The sequence below is a fragment of the Lipomyces oligophaga genome, assembly GCF_038497815.1.
Source record: "Lipomyces oligophaga strain CBS 7107 unplaced genomic scaffold V1516scaffold_4, whole genome shotgun sequence".
Lineage (NCBI taxonomy): Eukaryota > Fungi > Ascomycota > Lipomycetes > Lipomycetales > Lipomycetaceae > Lipomyces > [Lipomyces] oligophaga.
The window spans coordinates 430,181-454,533 of record NW_027117788.1 but is presented as its reverse complement, the minus strand read 5'-3'; the positions used below and the strand labels follow the sequence as shown (position 1 = coordinate 454,533).

At 44.5% G+C, this 24,353-nt stretch overlaps 12 protein-coding genes across 12 annotated transcripts; 6 read left to right on the top strand and 6 right to left on the bottom strand.

The window, feature by feature from the left end:
* Positions 1 to 251: 251 nt before the first annotated feature.
* On the bottom strand, positions 252 to 874 carry V1516DRAFT_664207 (uncharacterized protein; the record flags this gene model as incomplete). The annotated part of the gene is made up of 3 exons (XM_066920571.1): positions 252 to 666; positions 726 to 785; positions 855 to 874. The coding sequence occupies 3 exons, from the start codon at positions 872 to 874 to the stop codon at positions 252 to 254; spliced, it is 495 nt and encodes a 164-aa protein (XP_066777281.1).
* Positions 875 to 2,300: 1,426 nt separating this feature from the next.
* Positions 2,301 to 4,225, top strand: V1516DRAFT_674862 (Ppx/GppA phosphatase family-domain-containing protein). Its single transcript, XM_066922158.1, has 2 exons — positions 2,301 to 3,374; positions 3,426 to 4,225. The coding sequence occupies exons 1-2, from the start codon at positions 2,456 to 2,458 to the stop codon at positions 4,115 to 4,117; spliced, it is 1,611 nt and encodes a 536-aa protein (XP_066777280.1). The 5' UTR covers positions 2,301 to 2,455; the 3' UTR covers positions 4,118 to 4,225.
* V1516DRAFT_637455 (CwfJ C-terminus 1-domain-containing protein-like protein) lies at positions 4,168 to 5,906 on the bottom strand. Its single transcript, XM_066920045.1, has 2 exons — positions 5,875 to 5,906; positions 4,168 to 5,824 (listed from the first exon to the last, which is right to left on the bottom strand). The coding sequence occupies exons 1-2, from the start codon at positions 5,889 to 5,891 to the stop codon at positions 4,213 to 4,215; spliced, it is 1,629 nt and encodes a 542-aa protein (XP_066777279.1). The 5' UTR covers positions 5,892 to 5,906; the 3' UTR covers positions 4,168 to 4,212.
* A 59-nt stretch (positions 5,907 to 5,965) lies between these two features.
* V1516DRAFT_674854 (uncharacterized protein) lies at positions 5,966 to 6,777 on the bottom strand. Its single transcript, XM_066922157.1, has 4 exons — positions 6,624 to 6,777; positions 6,513 to 6,566; positions 6,405 to 6,467; positions 5,966 to 6,344 (listed from the first exon to the last, which is right to left on the bottom strand). Exons 1-4 carry the CDS (start codon positions 6,681 to 6,683, stop codon positions 6,036 to 6,038), a joined length of 486 nt encoding a protein of 161 aa, XP_066777278.1. The 5' UTR covers positions 6,684 to 6,777; the 3' UTR covers positions 5,966 to 6,035.
* A 131-nt stretch (positions 6,778 to 6,908) lies between these two features.
* Positions 6,909 to 9,297, top strand: V1516DRAFT_674853 (WD40-repeat-containing domain protein). The gene has a single exon (XM_066922156.1). The coding sequence runs from the start codon at positions 7,383 to 7,385 to the stop codon at positions 9,099 to 9,101; it is 1,719 nt and encodes a 572-aa protein (XP_066777277.1). The 5' UTR covers positions 6,909 to 7,382; the 3' UTR covers positions 9,102 to 9,297.
* Positions 9,298 to 9,350: 53 nt separating this feature from the next.
* V1516DRAFT_674852 (uncharacterized protein) lies at positions 9,351 to 10,219 on the bottom strand. Its single transcript, XM_066922155.1, has one exon. It carries the CDS (start codon positions 10,083 to 10,085, stop codon positions 9,378 to 9,380), a length of 708 nt encoding a protein of 235 aa, XP_066777276.1. The 5' UTR covers positions 10,086 to 10,219; the 3' UTR covers positions 9,351 to 9,377.
* An 831-nt stretch (positions 10,220 to 11,050) lies between these two features.
* On the bottom strand, positions 11,051 to 12,817 carry V1516DRAFT_674847 (uncharacterized protein). The gene is made up of 6 exons (XM_066922154.1): positions 12,380 to 12,817; positions 12,271 to 12,325; positions 11,830 to 12,223; positions 11,618 to 11,785; positions 11,360 to 11,562; positions 11,051 to 11,306 (listed from the first exon to the last, which is right to left on the bottom strand). Exons 1-6 carry the CDS (start codon positions 12,427 to 12,429, stop codon positions 11,193 to 11,195), a joined length of 984 nt encoding a protein of 327 aa, XP_066777275.1. The 5' UTR covers positions 12,430 to 12,817; the 3' UTR covers positions 11,051 to 11,192.
* Positions 12,818 to 13,837: 1,020 nt separating this feature from the next.
* Positions 13,838 to 15,553, top strand: V1516DRAFT_674842 (uncharacterized protein). Its single transcript, XM_066922153.1, has 2 exons — positions 13,838 to 14,174; positions 14,290 to 15,553. Exons 1-2 carry the CDS (start codon positions 13,968 to 13,970, stop codon positions 15,142 to 15,144), a joined length of 1,062 nt encoding a protein of 353 aa, XP_066777274.1. The 5' UTR covers positions 13,838 to 13,967; the 3' UTR covers positions 15,145 to 15,553.
* A 1,721-nt stretch (positions 15,554 to 17,274) lies between these two features.
* On the top strand, positions 17,275 to 18,501 carry V1516DRAFT_624615 (uncharacterized protein; the record flags this gene model as incomplete). The annotated part of the gene is made up of 2 exons (XM_066919674.1): positions 17,275 to 17,763; positions 17,890 to 18,501. The coding sequence occupies 2 exons, from the start codon at positions 17,275 to 17,277 to the stop codon at positions 18,499 to 18,501; spliced, it is 1,101 nt and encodes a 366-aa protein (XP_066777273.1).
* Positions 18,502 to 19,433: 932 nt separating this feature from the next.
* On the top strand, positions 19,434 to 21,247 carry V1516DRAFT_674837 (vacuolar segregation subunit 7-domain-containing protein). Its single transcript, XM_066922152.1, has one exon. The coding sequence runs from the start codon at positions 19,756 to 19,758 to the stop codon at positions 21,079 to 21,081; it is 1,326 nt and encodes a 441-aa protein (XP_066777272.1). The 5' UTR covers positions 19,434 to 19,755; the 3' UTR covers positions 21,082 to 21,247.
* On the top strand, positions 21,248 to 23,200 carry V1516DRAFT_674836 (uncharacterized protein). The gene has a single exon (XM_066922151.1). It carries the CDS (start codon positions 21,290 to 21,292, stop codon positions 23,120 to 23,122), a length of 1,833 nt encoding a protein of 610 aa, XP_066777271.1. The 5' UTR covers positions 21,248 to 21,289; the 3' UTR covers positions 23,123 to 23,200.
* Positions 23,201 to 23,243: 43 nt separating this feature from the next.
* Positions 23,244 to 24,057, bottom strand: V1516DRAFT_624727 (thioredoxin-like [2Fe-2S] ferredoxin-domain-containing protein; the record flags this gene model as incomplete). Its single annotated transcript, XM_066919677.1, has 2 exons — positions 23,244 to 23,876; positions 23,959 to 24,057. 2 exons carry the CDS (start codon positions 24,055 to 24,057, stop codon positions 23,244 to 23,246), a joined length of 732 nt encoding a protein of 243 aa, XP_066777270.1.
* Positions 24,058 to 24,353: the final 296 nt, after the last annotated feature.

Genomic DNA, 24,353 nt, shown 5'->3' with positions numbered 1-24,353 from the left:
ATATGCCTAGATCAAACTATCAAGACAAATCAATGTCTAACTCAAAGCACAGTTGCAAAAGAATTCGTATAAATAATTCATAAATCTATTAACAAAATTCATAGGAAGTACCTACTTATTAAGATCACAATAATAATCAAAGTTAAATAAGACAAGTGGATATAATGAGGGCATTTGGATTGCGCATATAGAGCGGCTAATAACTTGCACAAGTCACGCCAAATTGAATGACGGACGTCAAAACGTGCTCTTCAATTTCTATTGCTCTTAGTGATTTTCATCGAAAGAGGGAACTCGAACGGAAATTCGCATCGCCCGGTTTCCATTTGGGTGCGTGATGTAGGTGGCTCGGATGTTAGTGAATAGAGACTGGTTCGACGCTGGAACCGATATCCAAGTGCAGGGTACAATTCCTCGGAAGAGACAGATGCACTGGATCGGGTCGAATCTGAGCTTGGATATGTCACTATTGATTCATTTATGGCGCCGTATGCTCCGAAGCTCGGAATTGCAGGCCCGCTCGAGGTGGAGTAAACGGAGGTAGGACGGGAGGTGGTGGACAAGGAATGGTTTTCACCACTTCCGCCATAATATCGAAAAGTATCGGAAAGTGAGACTGTACGCTGATGCTTGTTTGATATACGCAAATTATCGCTCTGACGACACCTGAATTCAGAAATGTCAGTCAATAATCCAAGCCGAGCAACGAATTTGGAAATACACACTCCTCTGAGCAATATAGCTTGTCACATTTAGCAAGCGGAAGTTGCTGTTCACACGTAGCGCTAAAATAAATAAATCACAGTATTAGCAAAGTGGTATTGAAGTTTCATAACTATGAGTCAGAAACTTACCAGAACGAATGGAACGACATAATATGACTGCGGTATATGAAACTAATTGGCAATCTGCACAGCTTCAACTCTTCACATCGATGCCAAAAAATCTTTCGAAAGAGAACGTGCGATTTTTTGAGAGAAATACTGTCGTTCTATCGACTAAGCTCTACCGATCTAGTCTTTGTTGGCTATCAATTACTCCCGTACTCGATTGCCAACACAGAGTTCACAACACCCAATAAGATTGCCTAATGTAGAAATAATTTGCCCTAATCCGATATGTTCACGTGATATTGCACTATCATAGCGGTCGTTTAACCAGGCTATCCATGCTAAAGAAGACAGAATGGGTGAAGATAGACCATCCTAGTGATAAGATAGGAACAATCGGAGCAAGATAGTGAAACTGGGCCTGAACATATGTGTGCGAGACTAGCTTGTGCGATGATAGTAGCGATGAGATCGTTCAGAAATGAAAACTGCAGTGAGAACTAGCCACGCAGAGGGGCCGGTCATTGTTTTCTCAGCACTGTTCCTCCAGCGTAGTGAAACACTAGAAGTTCTTCGTCGTCCGTGTATTCCCATCTGAGTACTAAATGAAGTTTCTGGATATCAAAATTGATTTCAATTTGGTTAGATCTAGAGTAGAGATAGCGCAGGAAGGTTTGGTGTATTATCACGTATGTATTTGAATTTGCTGGATAGGAAGTGCAGTACTGCTCAAAAGGTATGGACAAGAAACTGCTATTCGAACTCGAATCCGACATGGTATATTGCAGATCAGCAATCAGACTATTCAACAGGGAGCCAGCCTTTTTATAATCTCTACGAGAGCTTTTCCAGGCAGTATGGATAAGCGTTCACATGAGCTATTGCATGGGTATAACACACTGGGCGCATCGCTGCCGGAAGAGCATGCCTAAATCCGCCACATCTTGAAACAGATGACTGAATTCATACAGATACCTTTGGACCTATCAGCGAAACTCTAACAGGGATGGGAATTTGTTTGGTCAGTAGTATTCGCGGGTGTTGTCTTTTACTTGTTGTAATTATCTCGTTGTACCTGTAATGGTTGACAACTGGACCCGCGACGGACATAAGCGCCCTGAGTAAAGTTTCCCCGGCTTGCTCAAAATTCCCCCGCCTCTACTATATGCACATGCTTTAGCGATGAGATAAAGCTTAGACGAATAGCTTCACTACGTTAATGATGTACTTTGCTGTTATTGTTGTGTTGGACATGGGATCTTTGATCTGGACATGTATTCGGAAGCTAAGTGGGATGCTGGCATCGGACCTGCTCGTCAAGATGAATAGATATTCGGCTCTAGTTGTATAAAACCGGAAATAGCTAATCATTAGCTCTGGCCCAACTTCAGTAGATCGCGTAATTTGTTGTGTCCAGATCTGTCAGATTCTCAAATCCCGACCAAGCGATGAGATGGCTGCTTTGGGACAAATCTAGGCCGCCGCGCAAATCCGCGAGGCTGGGGTTATAACCGCAAGCGAAGTTCATGTGAAAGTCCTCATTGTGTGAACGAACAGAAGAAACAAGATCACTAATACAAAGAAATTGAGATATTTGGTCTATAGTTTCTGGTCGCTGATATACAATGTATATCGGAATCGTGGATGTGGGCTCGAACGGCGTTCGCTTTTCAATAACTGATATTTCTTCTTCGCCGGCATCAAGGAACCTGCCCGTTGTATATCAAGATCGAGCTAAGATCTCGCTATATGACGCCCTGACGACCAGTAAAAATAAGCAGATTCCTGATCAAGTTATCTTTAGATTGAAGATTGCTCTGGAAAGATTTTCAATTACTTGCCAAGCTTTAGAGGTTGCTGCAAAAAATGTGACTGTGTTTGCTTCGGAGGCGGCGAGGTTGGCTTCAAATTCCTCCGAGTTGATGAAAATGATATCCAAAGTGAATCCACTATGGAAGGTGACTTTACTGACTGCGAAAATGGAGGCTGTATATGGTTCAATGGGAATAGCGGCGTCTTACTACGAAATCAATGGAATCACAATGGATCTTGGCGGCGGCAGTATACAGATCTCGTGGGTTTCTACTGTAGGTGGTAATATTGTGCAGTGCGATAATCCAGTTTCGCTTCCATATGGAGCCGCTGTATTGTTTCAGAGGTCACAATCACAGTCATTGACAGATCTCAAAGCTGAATTGTCTGCAGCACTGGTAGTGGCCTTACGAAAGATTCGGCTACCGTTTTCACTGAAAAGTGCTAGTTTATATCTATCGGGTGGTGGCTTTCGCGGCCTGGGAGCCTTCGCAATGAGTACGCTTTCCGGGTCGGAGCTTTATCCAATTCCAATCATCAACGGATATCGATGCTCCTTAAAGGATCTCGATAAAATTACTCAGGTTAAAGTGACAAATCAAATGTTGGACAAACTAGAAGATATTTTTCGCGTATCAAAACGTCGCGCATCGCAATTGCCTGGTGTCTTCTTACTCACTCAGGCACTCGCGAATGCAGCTCCTGCTATTGGATCGGTTTTTTTTGCTCAAGGTAAGCAGTATTAGCTCAACAATGTAGGAGCGATAGATCTGACAATAGTAGGAGGAATGAAGGAAGGTTATATTTATTCAACGTTAGAAAGTGCAGTCAAATATCAAGATCCTCTCCGATCCTGTACTATGACATATGCCCGACCGGCTAGCATGAAGATACAAGAGCTTCTAGACTCTGCCATGTCCTCCTTCACACCCATATACATCCGAAATCGGATTGTGCCTGCCATAGCCAACTTGGCTTATGCTCAAGCTAGCTTCAGCAAAGATACTCAAGCGACTGCTGCGCTAAATCTTGCCATCGTCGGTCCCCTTGCGGGTACATTTGGTCTTTCCCATCTCGATCGAGCAATGATTGGAATCATTCTTTGCGAACGCTGGGGGGGCGAAGTTTTTGACGAACAACTACTTGCGCGACTTTGTGATTTAGTAGTCGCCGAAGCAATAGGAGATGAAGGATATGCGTATATATTTTGGGGATACTTCATAAGTCGGCTGACTCTAATCTTAACAGAGCTTTATCCAGCCGGAATTGTTGACGACGAACATCGAATCAAAATCACCGTTCTGAAAGATGAACTAAATAGTATTCTTCTTGAACTGGAATTCAAGCAGAACGATCAATGCCGCCTGGCGATCTGGGACAGAGTGCAAAACTTGGAGAAAATTATGAAAAAGTTTAAAAAGAAATATGGAATCAGTCGTGTACCGCAACTCACTATTCGAATTGTTTTGTTGTAGTCGTCTAGTATTTGAAGAACTAAGGAGTTATCAAGTGTAGTTAATTTTAATGAGTTTGAATAGGTTTTTTTATTTCAGCTATAATGTACACTAATTTATACAAGGTTAGATTCATCATTGGTAAAATCATATTTTGCAAATAACTGTTTGAATCGTTCCGCGTCCCGCTCTTCATCTGCTTCGTCTTGGACGCAATTTCTCCAATCAACACGATCTGGCAGTTCCAACACCGAAGCCAACACTTTGCGACCAAATTGTAAATCAAATCGCTTGGAGGAATCGAGCGGCATGTATAATGTTTTGTTAGGTAGATAGAGTCTGAAAAAATCTTGCTCTAAACTTGATTCGTCTACAAATTTCATTCCGTTTGTTTCGGCGGCTTGAAAGAAGGCCTCTTCGACTAGAGAAATTTTCGCATTCGGAACAGGAACCATTTGAATATGGAAATGAATATTACTACTCTTTTGGATATCAAAAGCAACGGGATGATATCCTTGCTCGAGATATAATTCCGACACTCGTGCGCGAAACTTATCCATCTCCAGTTTGGTTTGAGTTCGCGACGATTCATCTTCAATCGAAATTAGCGTGGGTTGGTGAGCAAATGGAATAATAATGATATGGCCTGGGCAATCCAATCTTTCAGATGTAGGTGAAGGTAGAGGTCCTTTGGCAGTGGCTATATAACTTTCATCCCCAATCGCGACGATAAAATGTTGAGCTAGCTGAGAGTTTGATAGACAGAAAAAGCATGACGAAGGATCTACCGCCTTCATATGGGACCGAAAAACTCTATTGTTTCCTCGTTTTCGAACTTGGCCACTTTTACCATCAAATTTTCCCAAAATTTTGTCCTCATTAGATTGGTCTTCTGCATTCTGTCGCTTTCGCTTCATTCCATTTCCAAACAGTAGTTCCTCGTCTGTTGATCTCTGCGAGCTTCGTTTGTTGGCTTGTTGTTCGGCGGCTGTAGCTCGCGCACCTTCGATATATGGATTTTCAGTTGTATTTGATGGAAGAGGGACCGAGATGTACGGAACAGAGATATTGAAAGCGTAGAACCATTTACTTTTGTAAGAATTACCAAGCTCTGCCAAAGAAATGAATCGAGTTGGTCGTTCACCACCTCCCTCAACAGTTAAGTAACCCTGATTCCGATATGGCTCGCGTTCCCAAAAAATTTGTCCCGGCGAAAAATGGTAACGAGGTTGGAGTAGCGCCGCCAGGTCCGAGATTTTGCTATCTTTCGGCGCAGATGAAATCATCTCATCAATCGAAGAAGACAGTAAATCTATATGAGCAGGCCAATGATCCGATACCATGACATCAACCGCTTTCTGAGCCTTAAGCCTCTCAATATCAAATATACTACACTCGGGACCGCTGAACGAGATCGTGGCGCCGTTCGATGTCTTCACGATTGACGAGTCACCCACGCAACGAAGATTCTTAGCAATCAGTCCATTTTGGCTCGATTCTATAGCCTTCACAATTTTTGGCGGAAGTAGCTTTGTATAGTAAAAGTATGTAGGAATCGGAAGTTCAATTTTACCAGATAAAACATCGTCGATATCGGACTCGCGTGAATCTGAATCAAACGCATTTCCAAGTAAAAGTAATGCGTCGAAAGGACCGGCTGAAACATTAATCTGACCAGCTTTCGTAACTCCGGTAATGAAATTTTTGTTAGGACTTCCAAAAACTAGACTAAATTCAAATTAGGATCCGACAGACCAGAGCTCGAAAAGAAATCTTACATCTTGATGATAGACATTGTTGATAGCTGAAGTAGTTTGTGAGGAAGAAAGTTGATTGGGAATAGCAGTGAAAGGAACTTTCTACGATTAATTTTCGGACGCAGACGAACGACTACATTAAAGCCGAAAAATAAATTACTACATTTATTATGTAAAATAAATTAACTAGTTGGCTGTCTAGGATTATAATGAACATAATCCATATCGGCCTCGCTATCCGAGTTCTCAGTCAATTTATCTCTAGATACCGCGGCGGAAGTCGAAATATTTTTGATTCCGATTTTTTTAAATCCGCCACCGGCAATCGACTTAAATCCAGCATTTTTCATAACGCCTGTTGGACTTGATACTGTAGAGCTCGGAACATTGTCCAAAGAAATAGCCCTGATTCCGACTTCCCGCAGCTGTCGTTCGCGCCTTTCTTCAACAGTCGACGAACTTTTCTGCATCTTGCGAAGCTCATTATATCGCTTAAATTCTAGTTAGCTGACTCCCTAGCATATTGTCTCGACACGCAGTAACAAATTTACCTTCTTATGCTGGTGCTCATAACTGTTGATATGAGTCTCGTACTCATTCATGCGACCGTAGCCCTACGAAATCAGCATGCATGCGACTGCGAGGTAGCTTATGCTCACCTTTTGACAGAGATCGCAATAAAAATTTTTAAGAGCTTGCTTTGCTGAGTCTGTCTGCACAAATCAGTATGGACTTTTGATTCCGGCAGGGGTGAATCTCGACTAACGTACTCTAGGAGCAGGATTCATCGTAGCCCTTCGAGGAGGAGCATTGTTACCAGTCTTTCTCATCGTGAAGTGATCATTTTATAAAAACGAAGTAGATAGGTCGAGCTTATATCTGTTTTCTTCTAAATAATTACAGATTTGAAGCAATCAAAACTTGTAAATGTTTATTCAAATGTAACCGATTGCACGCTATGCAGAGTAAAGGAAGCCCTTAACCGCAGCAACACCAGTACAATTACCTCAGTACGAGAGAACAGCACGAACGGAATTCTATTACTCAGACGGGAAAAGAGAGATAAACTATTTTGCTATCCAATTATGATAAAACGAGTAGTTTTATGTGCAGATTTACTATTTTAAAGCTTGGATTTGGGATGATTTAAATCAGATCGATCTGGTCCGGAGTGGAATGCGATCTGGATGTGGTCATATTGGTTATCAATTTGGAATATTTGCTAGACATATCAATAAAAGCGCAGCTTGATGGTCATTAAAATATAAAATGACAGTGCTAAAATTTTCTTTCAGATATATATAAATTAAGGAATTCTACCGGACATATCTGGTTCATCAGAAGAAAGAAAAGAATTTTTCTCGCCGCACTCAACGTCCCAAAAAAACTTGAAGGCCGGCAGAATTTCCAGCTCAATCTCCCGTTCTTCTTTCATTTTTTTTTTTCAGACAGATACTATTTTAAAAATCTTAAAATAGATTCAAAATATACGTTATTGTAATTTATTAACCTCCGAATCAGATTAGCATATGTCTACACTTTCTGTGTCCGCTCCTGCTCGAATCGGCGGCTTGTCAGGGTCGAAGAAGAAGCAGCTGGCAAATCCAAATGCACTCGCAGAAAAAGATGAGGTAGAGCTTGCGCTTGAAAAAGCTGTGTTCGGAGATGAGCTTGGTTTTGAAGAAGCACTTCAAGAGGCAGGCGTACCTGAGTTTGAATCGGACGATCAATCGCGCTACGAAAGCGTGACCGATTCAGACGAAGCAGACGAGGACGAAGATGGAGATGAAGAAAAAGTTAAATTCAATCTTGACAACTTGCATAATGACGAGTTATTTATAGTTGATGGAGTCAACGATGTGGGTATTTCCCCTCTTATTACAAGAGATCAATCTCCAGAGAAAAAAGTGATGCATGACAACAGAATCAAGGCTGCCTGGTACGACGAGGATGATGAGCGGTTAAGCATTTCATTAGCGTCAAATGATCGTCTTCGCAAACTTCGACTGACAGAAGACGATGACCTAATCAGTGGTATTGAATACAGTGCACGGTTGCGGGCGCAGTTCAACAGATTATATCCAATTCCAGACTGGGCCAAACCGAAACCAAAGCGGAAATTGGCAGAAGAAACCGCTGTCGAAAATGATTCTAGTGACGACTACGAAGCCGAGGATGAGAAAGAGCTTACTTTAAGAGCAGATCCTCTAAAAAAGTTGTTGCAAAGTACAGCCAAATACACAGCCGGTCGATTTTCCAAGAAGTTGCCATCTGGATCGATCGATATTGCTCGTCTTCGCGACGCAAACGCTCAAGCAATTTCCCAGTCTGCTGTGCAATCTATCACATTTCATCCGTCGCTGCCACTTTTGATGTCTGCCGGATTTGATCGGACTTTGCGGATATACAATGTTGACGGGAAACATAATACGTTGGCGACCTCGTTACATTTCCGGTCGTCGCCGATTCAGACGGCAGAATTCCACGCAGATGGCAAGCGGGTGTTTGCAGGGGGCCGCCGGCGGTATTTTTATATATGGGATTTAGAAACCGGATCTGCGGATCTGATTTCTCGTATGTATGGCCATGAAGAACATCAGAAAACGATGGAGCGGTTCAAGCTTTCGCCTTGTGGCCGGTTCATGGGACTCGTTGGGTCAGGCGGCTGGATTAACATTCTTGATGCGACAAATGGACAATGGATATCCGGAGCCAAAATCGAAGGCGGTGCAGCAGTCGACTTCGTATGGAGCGCCGATGGCGGCAAAATCGATATCGTCAATTCCGCGGGCGAGGTTTGGGAATGGAGCACCTCTGAGAGACGATTCGTTTCACGTTGGGCCGATTTTGGCGGCGTGGGCATCACATCAATTGCTGCGACTGAGAAGTACGTCGCGTTAGGAAGTCAAAGTGGGATTGTAAATGTTTACGACAGCAGCAGATATCGCAGCAACAGCAGCGATCAACAGCAACCTAATTTGATATATACCTTGGACCAACTAGTGACGCCTATTAGCTCGTTGACATTTTCTCACGACGGACAAGTTCTCAGCATGGCGTCGCGATCTAAGAAAGACGCGCTTCGGTTTGCCCATATGGCGACAGGAACCGTGTTCAAGAATTGGCCTACGTCCGGTACCCCTTTAGGTAAAGTTACTGCGACGACATTCAGCCCCTCTTCCGAAATGTTCGCAGCGGCGAACGAAGCAGGCAAAGTAAGGCTATTTAAGCTGAATCATTATTCTTAAGCGAATATAGCATGTTGCAATTTTTAATTTATTTTGCAATCACATCTCGGAGTATAGATTTAGGGAGTACCAAATGCATTTTAAAGCTTGAGGAGTTAAAAAGTGTTATTGTTGGGGATCATTCATTAAAGTACCTTTCAAAGTTCTAATTCAAATCTAAAGTAGTAATAATAATAAAGATGATGATAATAATACACAAGGTCAACAGTCCAGGGACCTACAGGACTACAAATACAAAATACTACGATCAATCGCAGGAGCGCGGGATATGGGAGCTTAAAACAAGGCTAAGCCAACAAAGACAACCGTGCTAACTACAACTGTGACAGCGACGTTGGCACTGACAGTCATGATTGACGACTTGCTGTCGTAGACAGGATGTGAGCTGTTGGCAGAGTAGTTGCCATTGGAGTAATTTCCGTAGCCGGACGAGGCATTGACGGAGCCAGTAGAATAAGGGCTGGCAGCAGAAGTGGTTTTGTTGTACCGGCCGCGACCAGAATAGGTGGTAAGGTTTGACTCGGCCCCGTAGTCCTCGTCGTCGTATTCTTCGTCGTCATCGGCCTCCGGGGAGGTGGTAGAGTTGGCAAATGTGCCGTTAGCCGGGTATGCACGAGGAATATTAGACGTGCCTGTGGCAACAGGAGCAGCGGTATAGCCATCAAAGTGTGGGTATTCGACAGTGACCGGGGTATTGTCATCAGCGGTCAAGACAGTTTCCTGAGCGGAGAAAGCAGGCACAGATGTGATTTCCATTTCGGTGGCAGCAGTGGCAGGAGTTGAAGCCTCACCGGTCGCAACAGGCGAAATCGGTGCTTCAGGTTCGGCATCAGGTTCAGCAACAAGCGGGGCAGGAGATGGCGAGGTGCGCCCGACAATCGAAAGATCGCCGTCGCTATCGTCGGCACCGAGTACAACCTCATCGGTGGCACGTTGGTCAAGGTCGTAAACGGACCCTTCGAGAGACAGTTCGCTCTCCTTCATCGCATACTTTGTACAAACCTCAGATATAGTAGTCGCAATATCTAAGAGCAACTCGGACTGAGGGCAGATGCCGTAGCACGACAGCTCAAGCTGCTCTAGCGCTGTGCACTGGCAATCAGTATCGACTTGGTCGCAAGCGAAGAAAGACTTCTGGACGCTATCAACACAAGAAGCAACTCCAGCAACATGCTTAGTTTGGTCAGTATCAGCATCACTGCAAATTTCTCATTACCATAGACCATCAACTTACACATGGAAGTTGCGCAGGCTCGAACAGTTCGCGGATCTTCGGTGATCCCTCGAGCTGGCGATACCGAGCGTTACTAGACTCTGTTGGCAGCGCTAAAGCAGGTGCAGCTAAGCTAAGTGCGAGCGCAGCAATTGTCGTTGTTTTCACAGAAGGCATATTTGAAGAAAAGGAGGAGTCGTTGCTGGATGAGACACACAAGAGCGAATCCAATGAAGCCGATGGAGACGAAAAAGAAGGGGAAGGGATAAAGCAAAAGAATAGAGAGAAGTGGGCGGGCAGACATAGCTATATACGTTGCCAATCAGCATTAGATCATTTTGATTCGGACTGGTCGAATGTTGATTGTTGACTTGTAAATTGGCCGTTAGACATGGTGTGGAGTAAACAAATGCTTTGATATTGGGAAAAGGGCTGCTGAGCATTCTCTCATCAAAACATCACCAGTTAAGCTTGACATATCTTGTCTACCCTGCAAAAACTTTCTAGGCTATCTGTATCCTTTATATGTCTATTCGTATTAATAATATTTACCTGAATTAACCAGAGGGCTGGTAAAAATCAATGTCCTCCAAGTCAATTCACCATATTTCATGGTGTCACTACCAAGACATTTCAATAGACTAACCAAAAACCACCCTAGCCCACTGATCTGCGGGCTAGGTCTTCACTTTCCAACGATTCGATTTACTGTTTACTGTACTACTTCTACACAGGATCATATAAAATCATGATATATCTAAAACTTTTGAGGTCTATCAATTTAAGACAGATTAATGTCAATCTGTCGCACATTTCTGTAAGTTGTTGTGGAATTGCTGTAGGCTACTGTAGGCGGTTTGTGTCTCTCCAGATCTTGGCTATTTGACCTTTTTAGCATCAGACTGTGCGTGAATATCGGTTTCTTCTATGGCGGAAGTTTTAACAGCTTGTTCGATACGACTTTGATCGTAGTGCCAGGATTGAAAAACGATCTAAGAATTATTTATAAGATTAAAAAAATGTCAAAGGGGAATGGAAGACGCACCATATAATCGAGCATCAAAGAGAAAAAGGTTCCACAAAGCCAACTGGAGTTGACTAATAGATAATGGAAACTATGATCTAGAACAAGTATGGAAGTGATGAACATAAAATTGCCACCAGATGCGAACAGAAAGTTGATGAGTGAAGTGCGTTCACAGGATTTGCGCTGATAGTTCAAGACGATTTGAGGGATTCGCGATGTCACTAGACCCATATATATTAGGACAACTCCTGTAACAAAGTAAAACCAGATTCATACCGTATACAGCAGCGCAAAACCAGCCGAATAATTGGCCTAATTGATGCAATGGAATCTGAGGATTGTAGTATTTCAATGGCGAGTCGTAAAGATGGCCATCGGTAGCGAAATACAGGCCTATAAACGAGGCTAATAGAATCATAAATATGATACCAAACTTGAAAAAAGCTAGATTATAAGTAAATATCACAGATATCGGTTCGGTTAATTACCTGACTTCCAAACACGGCGCGGCGGAATGACTAGGCTCTGAAAATATTCACATTCACTTGCATCATCTGCTTGATCTAAATCGTCGTCTTGAGTTTCTTGTCTGTGATTCGGGCTATCTTCTATTTCATCCAAATTCTCGGAATTTTCCTGACCAGCGGTCGTCGTAGTACTATTAGTAGTTGAATACATCTGGAAGATTCGGCGTAACCGACGTCGCCGGTAGTATGCAGCTTGAAATATCAACACCATATCTGCCAAAGTATTGTAGACTGCGAGAATAGTCATGGTTGGCAGGGTTTCTTGCAAAATACAGCCGGTGATATTCGCGAGGTCGCCTAGAAACCAAAGCCAAAGGAAAGAAACTGATAGATTGTCTGCGTTTTGCCGACGGAACTATGTACATCAGGTTTTGATCGGGAAGAAGTCACAAAAATACTTACAATGTCATAAAGTTGGGGAGAAAAAACCATTGCCCAGCATGCAACAGACATACAGCTTGAACAGCAAGTTAATATAACTGATCAATCACCAGCAAAACTAGACGCATACCCTGTCAAGAGACTGAACGCTTCGTTGCTCATAAGCTGGACACCAATCATCTTTGTCGCGAACAAAATCGAACCTCCGATCCGATCCAAAACCTAAGATAAATAATGCAAGTATATGATGACCAGCTTCAACTGTGCTCGCACCAGCACTGTGAAAAAATCGCCGATTTAAGTAAACCCAGGGATGAGCTAAACAGAACGACTTTGATTATTAGTCAACGACTGTCTAGCGCTATGTTGCACACCAAAGAGAGTTGAATCTTGGTTTGTCATTACCCGCAGACTATTTAGTCTGAATTGAGTGTGAATTTACGCCAATTTACTCTCGTAAGTTGCGAATAATTCGTTGCCCGGTTCCTGTATGAGCAGCTGAAATGAAGCTATCGACACGTTCTCGGACTGGTTAAAGGGAGAGCCTAAACTGAACCAGGGTCTCATCACGTGGGTACCAGTCCTGATCAGGAAATTGCTCTTGAGCACTGAATTCTATATCAGAGATGTTAAGTGATATCCAATAGAAGAGATAACAACTAAATAGATCTAAGTATATACGTAAACTAAAAGGATATTTTTAAGGACTAGGGAAGGCTAGAAGTTGACTGGTGAGCAGTTCATGACAAACTGATCAATTACGGAGGTTGTTTAGTTAAGATTATAGAGAAGTAAGCTAATATATTGGCCCGTATATTTAATCAAAATATAATAGATATTATATGGTTGAATTAAACTATGGGAAAATTATTGTATGTTCGTCGTAGAGTGGAGGGGAAGTAAACGGTCTGGCTGTACTACTGAGAACTGGGCTCACAGTAGAACATAGAGCAGGAGTTAGGAGTAATAAAGAGCTCACTCCTTTTCTAGAAAGTCGTAGCTGGATAAATAATCGTTACTAATAGCTACTATTGGCACGACAATTTCACTGTATCGGTGCAAACTCGATGTACAAAGTGTACAGGACAATAGCAAATTCCTCACTGGGTCAGATCAGTACACCAACCAGCTCTTGAATGCGCGACACAAGCCAACTAAATACCTATCCCCTACCAAATAAAGGGAGAAGTTAAAGTCTGTTTCTCTTCCTGTTTAATTTTACCGAAAGTAAATATAATCAATTTATACTCTCTACACTCTCTTACAGTCGAATTAGTGAATGCATCAAGAAGATAGTGCCGTGCATATGGGCACTGGGACCTTGTCTGCTGGGTCCAGTAACTAACTGCAAGGAGAATTTTTGATACATTAAGCAATCTGGATGTATATTAAAGAAATGAAAAAAATTACTTGATGAATATTCAGGTCTCATAAATTCTTTTTTATTTAGATGAATAAGTTTAACGACAAGGAGTCCAAGCCTTTGCTAAGAATTGTTCGACCTATAATCTGACCCAAAGCCGTCATCTCTGGGTCAGAAATCTGTTGTTAGGCTCCGACGTTCCCTTTGCTCGCCCTTGAGAGGTGTTGATTTCTTCCTTCTTTCCATTCTACTAGTTCAAGTTCGGGCCGGTTGTTTGCCTCGTTTACCAGTCTCGTTCCCATAACAGTAGATTCTCAGTGTTGACTTGCCCACAACGCATAACAGGAATCAAATAATGTACGCTACTTCTTTTGCTGTGCGGGGTGTCGACGACCGCGCGAAGCGGGTCGCTTCCATAATGGACCTCCGCACTATCCTCAATGAGACCGACGTCGACGTCTACCACGGCGTGCGCAGCAAGCGGCCGGCGCCCGAAACATTCTATGTCAAACATGAGCCTGTGGAACAAAAACCGTTGATTGATTATGACGGTTTAATCAAGGTCTGTTTTCTTGTCTTTATGGATATATATGTTTATGTGTGTAGACATATATATACCATGTGACAGCCGCTGCCTATGATGATCCCACTAGGGAAGGTAGACTAACAAGGACAAGGGACTGAGGCACGATCTGTCGGTGGCCAAGGAGCGAATATCTAGTCTTGGACCTGAAGTGCTAGGACTTGAAATCAAGCATAATGAGCTTTTGAACAAGCACGAGAGTTTTGCGGATGAAATGGCGGACAGTATACGTGAGCAAAATGCGCTTGAAACTCGTGCTCGGCAGATTGAAAAACGAGCATTGCGGGCTGAGAATGAGGAACGCAAGTTGAAGGAGCAGTTTGAACAGTTGCGGATACGGCAGAGCGCGGCGGAGAGGACGATCAGTGATATTAAGGCTGGCCGAGTCGAGATAATGATTGCCGAGAAGGAGAAACTGGAGGAGGAAACGATAGCTCTTGAGGAAGAAAATGGAAAACTGAAGGAGCAGGGTGATCTTCAGAGCAAACTGGGGGAGAAGACACGCACAGATTACCAGCAGGAGTCTACAGTGGCTGCTGAAATGTGTCGACAAGTGGAGCAAGAACGAGAAATGTGCAGTGAGCTAGGGCGGAAAACCAGTGGCGAAGCAATCCGGCTACGAACCGAGCAACGGGACTTTGACTTGTCAGCACGGGATGATGAGATTGCGAAGCTAGAGGTCCAGATCGGCAATTTGACGGAGTTCTATCGTCGTCTGGAGAACGAGCATCGCCAGCAGATGGCTAGAATTGCTGTGTCACGGTCTACGAACGGATATTCTTCTCGTCGAACACGCAGTCCGGCTACAAGTACAGCATCTAGTTCGAGGAGATGTTCACCCGCCACTTTTTCGAATGGCCATTCATCGCAGAATTCGAATAGTTCTAGTAGTACTAGTGGTAGTGCTGCCAGCGGTGAACGATCAATACAGCAGTCGCAAAAGGTATGATCATGTTTCTGGGTCAATGTGTTTTGTCACGGTGTTAGATAAGGAGGTTAGGCATGGACGTGTTGGTAGTAGACAGACTACTTGTATAGTTGAACCGGGAGTTTGATTTTGGAGCAGGATTAATTTGTAGATATTGAGGAGGATGGATAATATTTATTATATAATATACTATTGACGGATAAGGTTTGCTTGAGTTAATGATGAGTGGGCAGAGGTCGTTAAGTCTTAATGGGCCATAAACCCAATATTAGACGAGGTTCAGGGCTGGTTATGTGGATCTGGATGGGCAGACAGAGGTGGAGAAAAAAAAATTAGCTTTGATAGAGCAGGAGAGCAAATGCAATAAATGTAGGCAAATAATTGCAATATTTAAAATTAGTAATATTTAAATCAATTTGTTGAAACAAATCCAAGCTAATTTATTATCAAGCATGACAAGAGTCTGGACAATAAGGCCTCCTGTCAGGCTAACTGCAGAATGACCTTCAACAGGTGTGAGCAAACGCCGAACATCCAACAGCAATGATTATGTAATGTGTTGTCGTACATCAACCAATGTATATTGCCTATTGCACATTGTGAACTGGAGAGTATATTGCACAATGTGCAATATACTCTAAATTATGATTTTATTTTTTGTATTACTATTGCTATTTCTATTGTGTAGTTGCAAAAATAGAGTAGGTAACGTATGTAATTACTGGATCATGAATGGCGGAGAACCAAGGGACCAGAAGTAGACAGGCAACAGCCAACCTTTTTTGAGAATCTTAATCAGATCGAAGCCGATTCTAGATCGCAGATGTTCTCAATTGCATTATTCCAGAACAAACCAAGGCGACTAAGAATCCATGATCGGAGGATTATCCAAAATACGAATATCAGACAACAATGAGTCTATAAACTTATAGATATGTATATAAAATAATGATAAATAGTCTCTTAATGCCATGCCTATGGATGAATGATATGCACACCTGTACATGTCGTACGTGCCCGTACATGTCCTTAGATGTCCACACATCACCTCAGATTGCCTTGCATTGCCTTACATGCCTCTGCTCCACACTACTGCGCAAGTTCAACCGAGCAGCCGTGCAGTCTTCTAACAGAGGCCCGAACTGGCCAATCCTGCCGACCGTCTAGAACTCTTCCAGTCAAAGCTAGACCGTGAGCACGGCACACCTTGGATACAAACACCTCGGATAGTGATCGAGGTCGGCGCTCTGTGCTAGTGTGGTTCTGTAGAACTAGTATTCAGGCCGCGCACACAGGCTTGGTTTGGAGCCGTTCGGACAGGCAGGCTGGACAGGACCTGGACTTGGCCGTAGCCCGTGCTACGATGTGTAATACACACTCGCAAAGCGACATGAGCCGAGCCTTACAAAACGTAATCAGCTTTTCTCGTGCTGTGGTTCGTTGTCGCGTGCACTCTTCGAAGGCAATTATTCGAAATTCCCAGTTTCCTATTCACGGTGTCGTTCAGGACGGAAACCGTTGCCCGTTGTCGTCGCCATCAAAGTGTGTGTGCAAGCGGATACGTCAAGCCAGATAGCCTTAAAAAGACACATCCACATCCATACGATCGACCTAGCAAGAGATTCGAGGCTGTTCCAATTTAACCTTTAGTTGAAGCCGTGATCGCCTGCCAGTCGTCGCGCATCGCCCTATATCTGAGCCCGTTTGTCTCTTGTCAGGGGATCCCTCCTCTCCACAGTCGTTCGTGGCAGCTCCTCTGTGTGTGTGTGTGTGTGCAGATTCAGCGAATTCTGCGCACTTTACTCGCGGCCAGCCAGGTCATCCCAGAAGTCCAGTCATATATCTACGTACGCAGCCACATTCATCCAGACCGTGAAATTCTTCGACCTGCTCCTGTTCATTAGTAACATCCATCCACTGGCTCTAACAGCTCTTACCTTTTTTTATTTGTTTCCGTGTGCCTTCTAGCAGGCCGGACCATATTCGGTTCAATTTGTGCGCCATTGTCTTTCCCTGCACTCTGGCGCTCCCGCGCTTCCGCCCTCTCACGGTTCATCATCTCTCCATTTCACGCCTTCACACGCTCTCTTGTTCACAGTGTTTCACCTCTAACAGTCCACAATTCAGACTTCCCTCGCTCACCAGTGCAAGATGGTCTACCTTGAGTCGTCCACCTCGACCTCACCGGTCTCGCTGGTCGACCTCCTCTCAAATGATATCGTCTTAAGAACCATTACGCCTTACCTGCCACTGCCCTCGCTTTCCTCTCTCGCATCAACATGCTCGACCCTCAACAGTTATCTTCTCCACACCCCCGGGTCCATCCACTATCTTGATCTGACTGGCCTGTCGTCCCGTACCGTCGCCCGCGCACTCTCATTGCCAGCTTTCAAGTCCGGCCTCCGAACAGTGTATTTGGATCTGTCGTTTGTCGACGACTCGACCTTGACCGATCTTTTTCTCGACTTCAAGCTCCGTCATCTTTCGCTCAGCGGGTCATATGGTTGGACTCTGGACAGACTTTGCGAAATCATAGACACCTATTACATTTCCTCTGCCGGCTGCTGTGTTGCTGCTGAGCTTGCTGCACGCACATCCGCCGCTGTGTCTGCGACCGGCCTAAAGATCTCTTCGACTGCTGTCTCCAACACCCCCTCAATGTCGTCTGCTGCTTCCTCTCCTGCGGCAAGCTCCCTTTCTACTTCACCCTCTACAGAATACAGTTCATATAGCTATTATGACACTACCATGGCCGATGCAGAGCAGTCCTCGAGTTCCTTGGAATATGACTTCACAGCTACTTCGGCCACCGCCAACGTGGCTGCCCACTCATTTGACACATGTGGTTCTCCCTCGTCGCCATGCCTCCGCAAGCGGCCAACTATCCACTCGCTCGAGCTTCTAGGTGCGCCAACCTTCCCCACAAACATAATTTCCAGTACAGCTCCTCTCTTTGCGACCCTGGCTGAGCGAGCTGGAATCAAGACTGACCTTGCGCCATGCGAGGCGCATTCGTCGTTGGATCCCGACGACCTCCACTCTCATGTTGCAAATGGCTGGCACCTTGCGCTTCACAGTTCCCGAAAGTGTTCATCCTGTGGTCTGTCGGAGGAAAAACTATGTCTGGGCTGCATGATTCTGCGATCCTGTCGTGGTTGTAATCGGTTTTGGTGTAGCAAATGTGACCCTGCTGCCTCTCATGCTACTATCGACTGCTACGACTGCGGTCCCACTTGCGAAGACTGCAAGGTTGGAGTAGTCGCATTTTGTAATTTTTGCAAAGCAAAATATTGTCGTGTCCATCAGGAATCGTCGACAGAACTATACTGCGACTGGTGCTCATCGAGAGGTGGCAGAACCAGATATAATTATTATTAGTATTCCTATGTGTTATACTGCCGGCAGTAGACTCACTTTTGTACAAGTATTGGGTTTGGATTTAATAAGATTAATTTTAATATTAGGAATTCAGTAGTTTCTATGTCTTTATAAATCTGCCGTTATTTCGTTTAGGACAACGACCGATCGGTTTCTGTTCTGGCTATAACGTTTAGTTCTATCCTTTCCATTGCTCTTTAGCCTGACGTCGTATACGTAATGTTTCACATTTCTGTAATATCCAAAATTTATTACAAATCTAACGTTTCCAATGAAGGATTATGGTTCTGCTACATGTTCAATCACTTGGGATACGCTCAGTGGCGGACTGTCTGTCCTAACGTCTTGATTTCAATCCAACATTGCTTAACCATAGACTGGTTAACTACGGAGATTGTCAGAAATTCTCAAGCATATTAAAATAAATCTATAACATGTATCTGATATTCTGCATAATTTGAGTATTTTACTCCATGTAGCATACAAATTTCTAACCAAATTATTCTTCCATCGGTTGATCCTGCGCTCTAATTCGCTCTATGTAAATCATACCACCTCAATTTTCTCTACAAATACAATATCCTATATATATCACTTTTCTTGCGGTGTTTAACCAAATCTTCCATTGCTAACCAGACCTGAATATGAATGATTTATTCTGTGTCCATTCCATGATGCATTGGGATTGGCGCAAAATGGGGACTTGTAAATAAGCTTGTTCCTCCTGATGTCTATGTCTTTCTAGCTCAATGGCCAGATCCCATGTAAAGCAGATGTTGGATAAATCCGGCACCATAAACCAAGTTCTATTTTAATCTAACTCGTGTATATCAGTACTGTAGCCTCCTCTTGATCCAGCCAGACTAAAAAGCACATAAATAGTTATATATTTGGCATAAGTGACTCAACAGTTTGCATTGTTATTGGGACCAAACTCCACACTGTAACAACAAGCAAAGACCGAACGCGCTGGACCAGACATGAAAGATCCCACTGACGAAAATCAGCCAAACCCCTCTTACAAATTTGGACGACGGTCGATAAATGTCGAGCTGAAGAAAGTGCATTATACCACAGCGCGTGGTTAAATTCAACATTGGCAGGCTTTACTGAGGAAAATTTCGAAGGTCGACCTGAAGTGGAGCAGGGGTCGACGCCTAAGTTCGCGTCTGCGCAATCAAAACAAGAATAAATACGTGCGATAGCAATACTAAAATATCTTCGAATCTAATCAAATAATACAAACAGACAAAAATGAACCGATCGACATCCCCAAGTCCATCGACAACTTCTAACAGCTCGAGTCGAACGTCTTCGTCCGAAATATCTGTTGAGTCAAATTCGTCTACGGCTTCTACCTTGACCATTCGCGCTTCTTCGGGAGGTGGTGGCGGACGTGCAGGAATTGAAGTAGCAGACTCAGGCAGGATTGGACCAATGTCACCGCCTTCAAGACCTGCAGTAGGTTCGCGGCACGCGTCGACTGCGACGATATCAACTGAAGAAGGAACGGTTCGAAGGAACGCGAGGCGGAAGCGGCATAATCATGCTGGCCATCCTGAATCTGAATCAGACGGCGGATATCGTTCAGACGAAGTTCCTGCATCGGTCAGTCGGCTGTTCACAGGTACGCCGCTTGCTTCTGGATCCGTCAAGAGACAAATGCCGGCAGCTCATGACGGCGGCAAAAGTGCAATGACGGTCGAGACCGAAACTGTCGCGACCGTCCCGACAGCTGTTGTGGGCGCTGTTAGCTCATCATCCTCGACGATGATGATGATGTCCGCAGGTAGCAGCGTCCGAAGTGGGAAAAACTCCTCTGTTAAGAATTCCGTCAAAAGCAGTCGTAAACGCAAACCCAGGCCGCTACCCTTACAAGCGAATGCGCCTTCAAGAGCAGACATTTTTGAGGCGAAAGTCGCGTCTGCGGTCGACGATCACGACTCCGACGATTCCGATGAAGTATTTGTCTACGGATCCACAAACCCGCGAAACCCCAGTGAGTCCGTGGCGCAGATTATCAAGTCATCTCGGTCGCCTAGCGTGATCTCAGTTTCAGGTCGTACTATGTCGGATGTCCTTGAGCAAGCACGAGCAGGCCAGTCTAGCGGCCCAAGCTCACAAATCAACTCATTACTGAGCCCTGAGCCTAGGGCATTTACAACGGCCGCTGGATATTTGTACGGTTCTACAAAGGGCCTAATGATTCCGCCGCCGTCGCCAAGACCCTTTGTAAGTCGAGGGGCCGCGTCGGCCATGGGCATCGATAATTATCCGGATGACGAGTCGGAGGATGATGGCACGATCGACATCGACGACGACGATCTGGAGTCCATCGACGAGTCTGCGCCCATGCTAGGGGGAAGTAATGGGCGCAGACTGAATAGTCGCCAGCGACTCAAAGCCCGAATGAGACGAAATCAAGCACATGCTGGAGGGAATGGATTAACGGGTTCAGGGATTGGCAAACGGGGTGGAGCAAGAGCACATCAGGTTCGACGATCAATGCTAATGTCGTGTATTGTTGTTATGGCGTTGCTAGTGGGATTTTCTATCGGGGTCATTTATGTTACAAATTAGGCGTTTTAATAGAGCTGATTGTTGATTTCATTTTGAATATCAAAAACAGCGTTAGATGGGAATTCTTCGTAATTAACATCACGTGATTAATTACCCTGAGAACGCGTTCCACAAAGTTCCGCGGACTGAAGTATCTCACGATCTTACGCGTACCTTCCTTTCTCCTATATTATTCTATCAACATCAGTCAAATCAAAGTATAAACAATATGACAGACGGATTTAATGGGGTTCCTCTTACTAGAGGTAGTCTGCTTCAGATCATGGAGAGTCGATCGTCGGAGAAATACCCGCGGCTGACAGTCCAAGTTCTCCAAGTCCGACCAGTGCAAGCTGGGGATCCACGTCGGTTTAGATTTGTGGTGTCAGATGGCGAGAATTATATCCAGACAATGCTACAAAGCACATTAGGTGATGCAACTGCACCGAAGAATTGTATTATTGAGATCCTGAGCCATCATATCAGCCAGGTGAATAACAAAGGACGCATGATGCTTGTCATAGAAGCGTTTCAGATTTTGGATCAATATGGCACACCCGAGAAACTGGGTGCACCGATGGCGATTCCGAATGAGCGGTCAACTGTGAGTACGACTAATGAGCCCTCGCATGGCCCATCCTTTTATGGTTCCAGTACTGGACAAGACCAAGATGTAAAACCTAAGACTACAATGGGGAATAATAGCAATTACAATGCCGTATCTAGTGTCGGCGGCGCACCGGATCGTCCAAATTTGTATAAGATTTCGAGTCTGTCACCATACCAGAATAAATGGACAATTAAAGCCCGAGTGTCGAGCAAGTCGTCAATTCGAGAATATCACAGCGCCCGAGGCCAGGGTAAGCTCTTCAGTGTTAACTTTATCGATGAGACGAGCGAGATCAAGGCGACAGGGTTTAACAAGCAATGTGACGATTTCTACAATCTACTTCAGGAGGGTGAGGTCTACTACATTTCCGGATGTCGAGTGGGACCTGCGAAGAAGCAATTTTCCGCGCTCCCCAACGAGTTTGAAATTACTTTTGAAGAACGTACCAGTATTGAGCCCTGTGGCGATGAAGGCGCTACATCGCGGATCCCGCAACAGCGATTTAACTTTCTTGAAAATCTTCCCTCGCTGAATTCGTTGAATAATAACTCAATCGTCGATGTCATTGGCGCCATTAAGGAAGTCCGCGACGTACAAGAGTCCATCACGAAAGCGACTGGCCGACCAAACAACCGACGCAACTTGACTATAGTCGATCAATCGGGCATGTCGGTTAATGTCACGCTCTGGGGTGACGATGCAAAGAACTTCGCGGGTTCGGTTGGACAGGTCATTGCGTTCAAGGGAATCAAGGTCTCGGATTTCAATGGCCGCAGTCTCAGTTGCCTCAACAGCTCGACCATCGCCATTAATCCGGACCTCCCTGAGGCGTATAAGCTCCGAGGTTGGTATGAGGGAGCCGGAAAGACGTCCGAGTTCATGTCTGTTGGCGCTACTGCCGGCACAACTAGCGGAATCGGCAATGACCCTGTAAAGACACTTGAAGAAGTCAAGCGCGAAGAGCTTGGCATGAACGAGAAGCCCGATTTTTTCGCCACGAAGGCTACCATATCCACGTTCACCACAGACACGTTTGCATATCCTGCGTGTCCGAAAGAAGATTGCAAGAAAAAAATGGTGGAATCATCTGTCGGCGGGTCCTGGCGCTGCGAAAAGTGTGACAAGGAATACGAGTCTCCAGAGTATCGGTATATTTTGCGCTTCTTGCTCGTAGATCATACGAATCAGATCTGGGCCACCGCGTTCGACGATGTCGGTCGTATGCTTCTAGGATCTTCCGCAGACGACTTGTATAAGCTTCGTAATGAAGATAACGATTTGTTTGTTGCGGCTATCCAGAAGCGAACAGGGCTGCAATACGAATTTCGAATCAAAGGTTCGGTTAATACGTACCAGAACACGACTCGACCACGTTATTCTGTGCTGTCGGCTAAACCATTTGATTACGCAAAAGAAAGCGCTGAGTTGATTGCGAAGCTGAGAAAATTATAGTAACTTGATTTGTTCTATTGGTTTTGATGTGGGTATAGTTAAATATAATACAGGAACATTACGTGATGAAAATGATAATGAAATTAACCTAACCTAAAAAATATAATCAAATGCGAACAAATTACAAATCGGACCGTGTAAATTCTGGACCTGAATATGGCTTTTCCCGAAGTAACACCTTCTGGCCAGAGAAAGGTTCACAAGTTGCGCGCCCGGACTCTGGTCCGATTTTCGGAGCAAGTCCACTTTGGATATCCGACAAGATTTTGACAACCCCTGCGGGAGTGAGATCTTCGTAATAGTCGTCGTTAATGGCGATCATAGGTGCGTTGACACAGGCACCGAGACATTCAACTTCCGACAAAGTGAACAACTTGTCCGGAGTAGTCTCGCCTGGTTTGATATTCAAATGTGTCTGAACGGCATGCATTATTCCGTCAGATCCACACAACTGACAAGGCGTGGTCGTGCAGACTTGGAGATGGTATTTACCCATTGGCGTTCGGTTGTACATTGTGTAAAAGGTCGCAACTTCATAAACACGCATAGGTGGCATGTTCACCAGCTTCGCAACGTAATTCATCACAGAAATAGACGTAAAACCAAGCTGTCGCTGGCCTAAATCCAGTAGCGGCATCACAGCGCCTTTCTTATAATTGCTCGGATATTTAGCGATAATCGACTTTGCTCGTTCTTGGTTCTCCGCCGTGAATTCGAACGGAATGTCCGGATTGTTCTCGGGCGTGTTGCGATGCTGGTCCGCGTTAGATCCATGTTGATTCCTGGGATTTCCATTCCCGATTCTCAGCCATAAAAAAAATTCTGATTGAACTTACAACTGATAGTGCATGCGACTGCCGAGAAGAAATAGTAGAAATGCATGGCCGATTGACAGACCGTGCCCGAATCGCACGACGCGCAAAAATAGAAGCCATTTGTTCTTAGCGGAAGAGTGATATCAAATATTAAAATATTTCTATGAGCTCAAAAACAAATTAAGTACAACGCTTTTCACTTTAGGAATCTGAATATTTATTCCCCTGCTCTCTTGCCGGAAGGCAACTTCCATGGCTCTTGCCGCGTCCTTGAACAAGCAACATCACACGCTTTCTGATTGGCTGTGCCAATTTGCTATATTTAAGCTGTTTGTACCTCAAGTATCATGTGATGTCATGTGATGTCATGTGATGAAACTGCCTATATGTCCAATCAATCCATATTGGTAATAGTA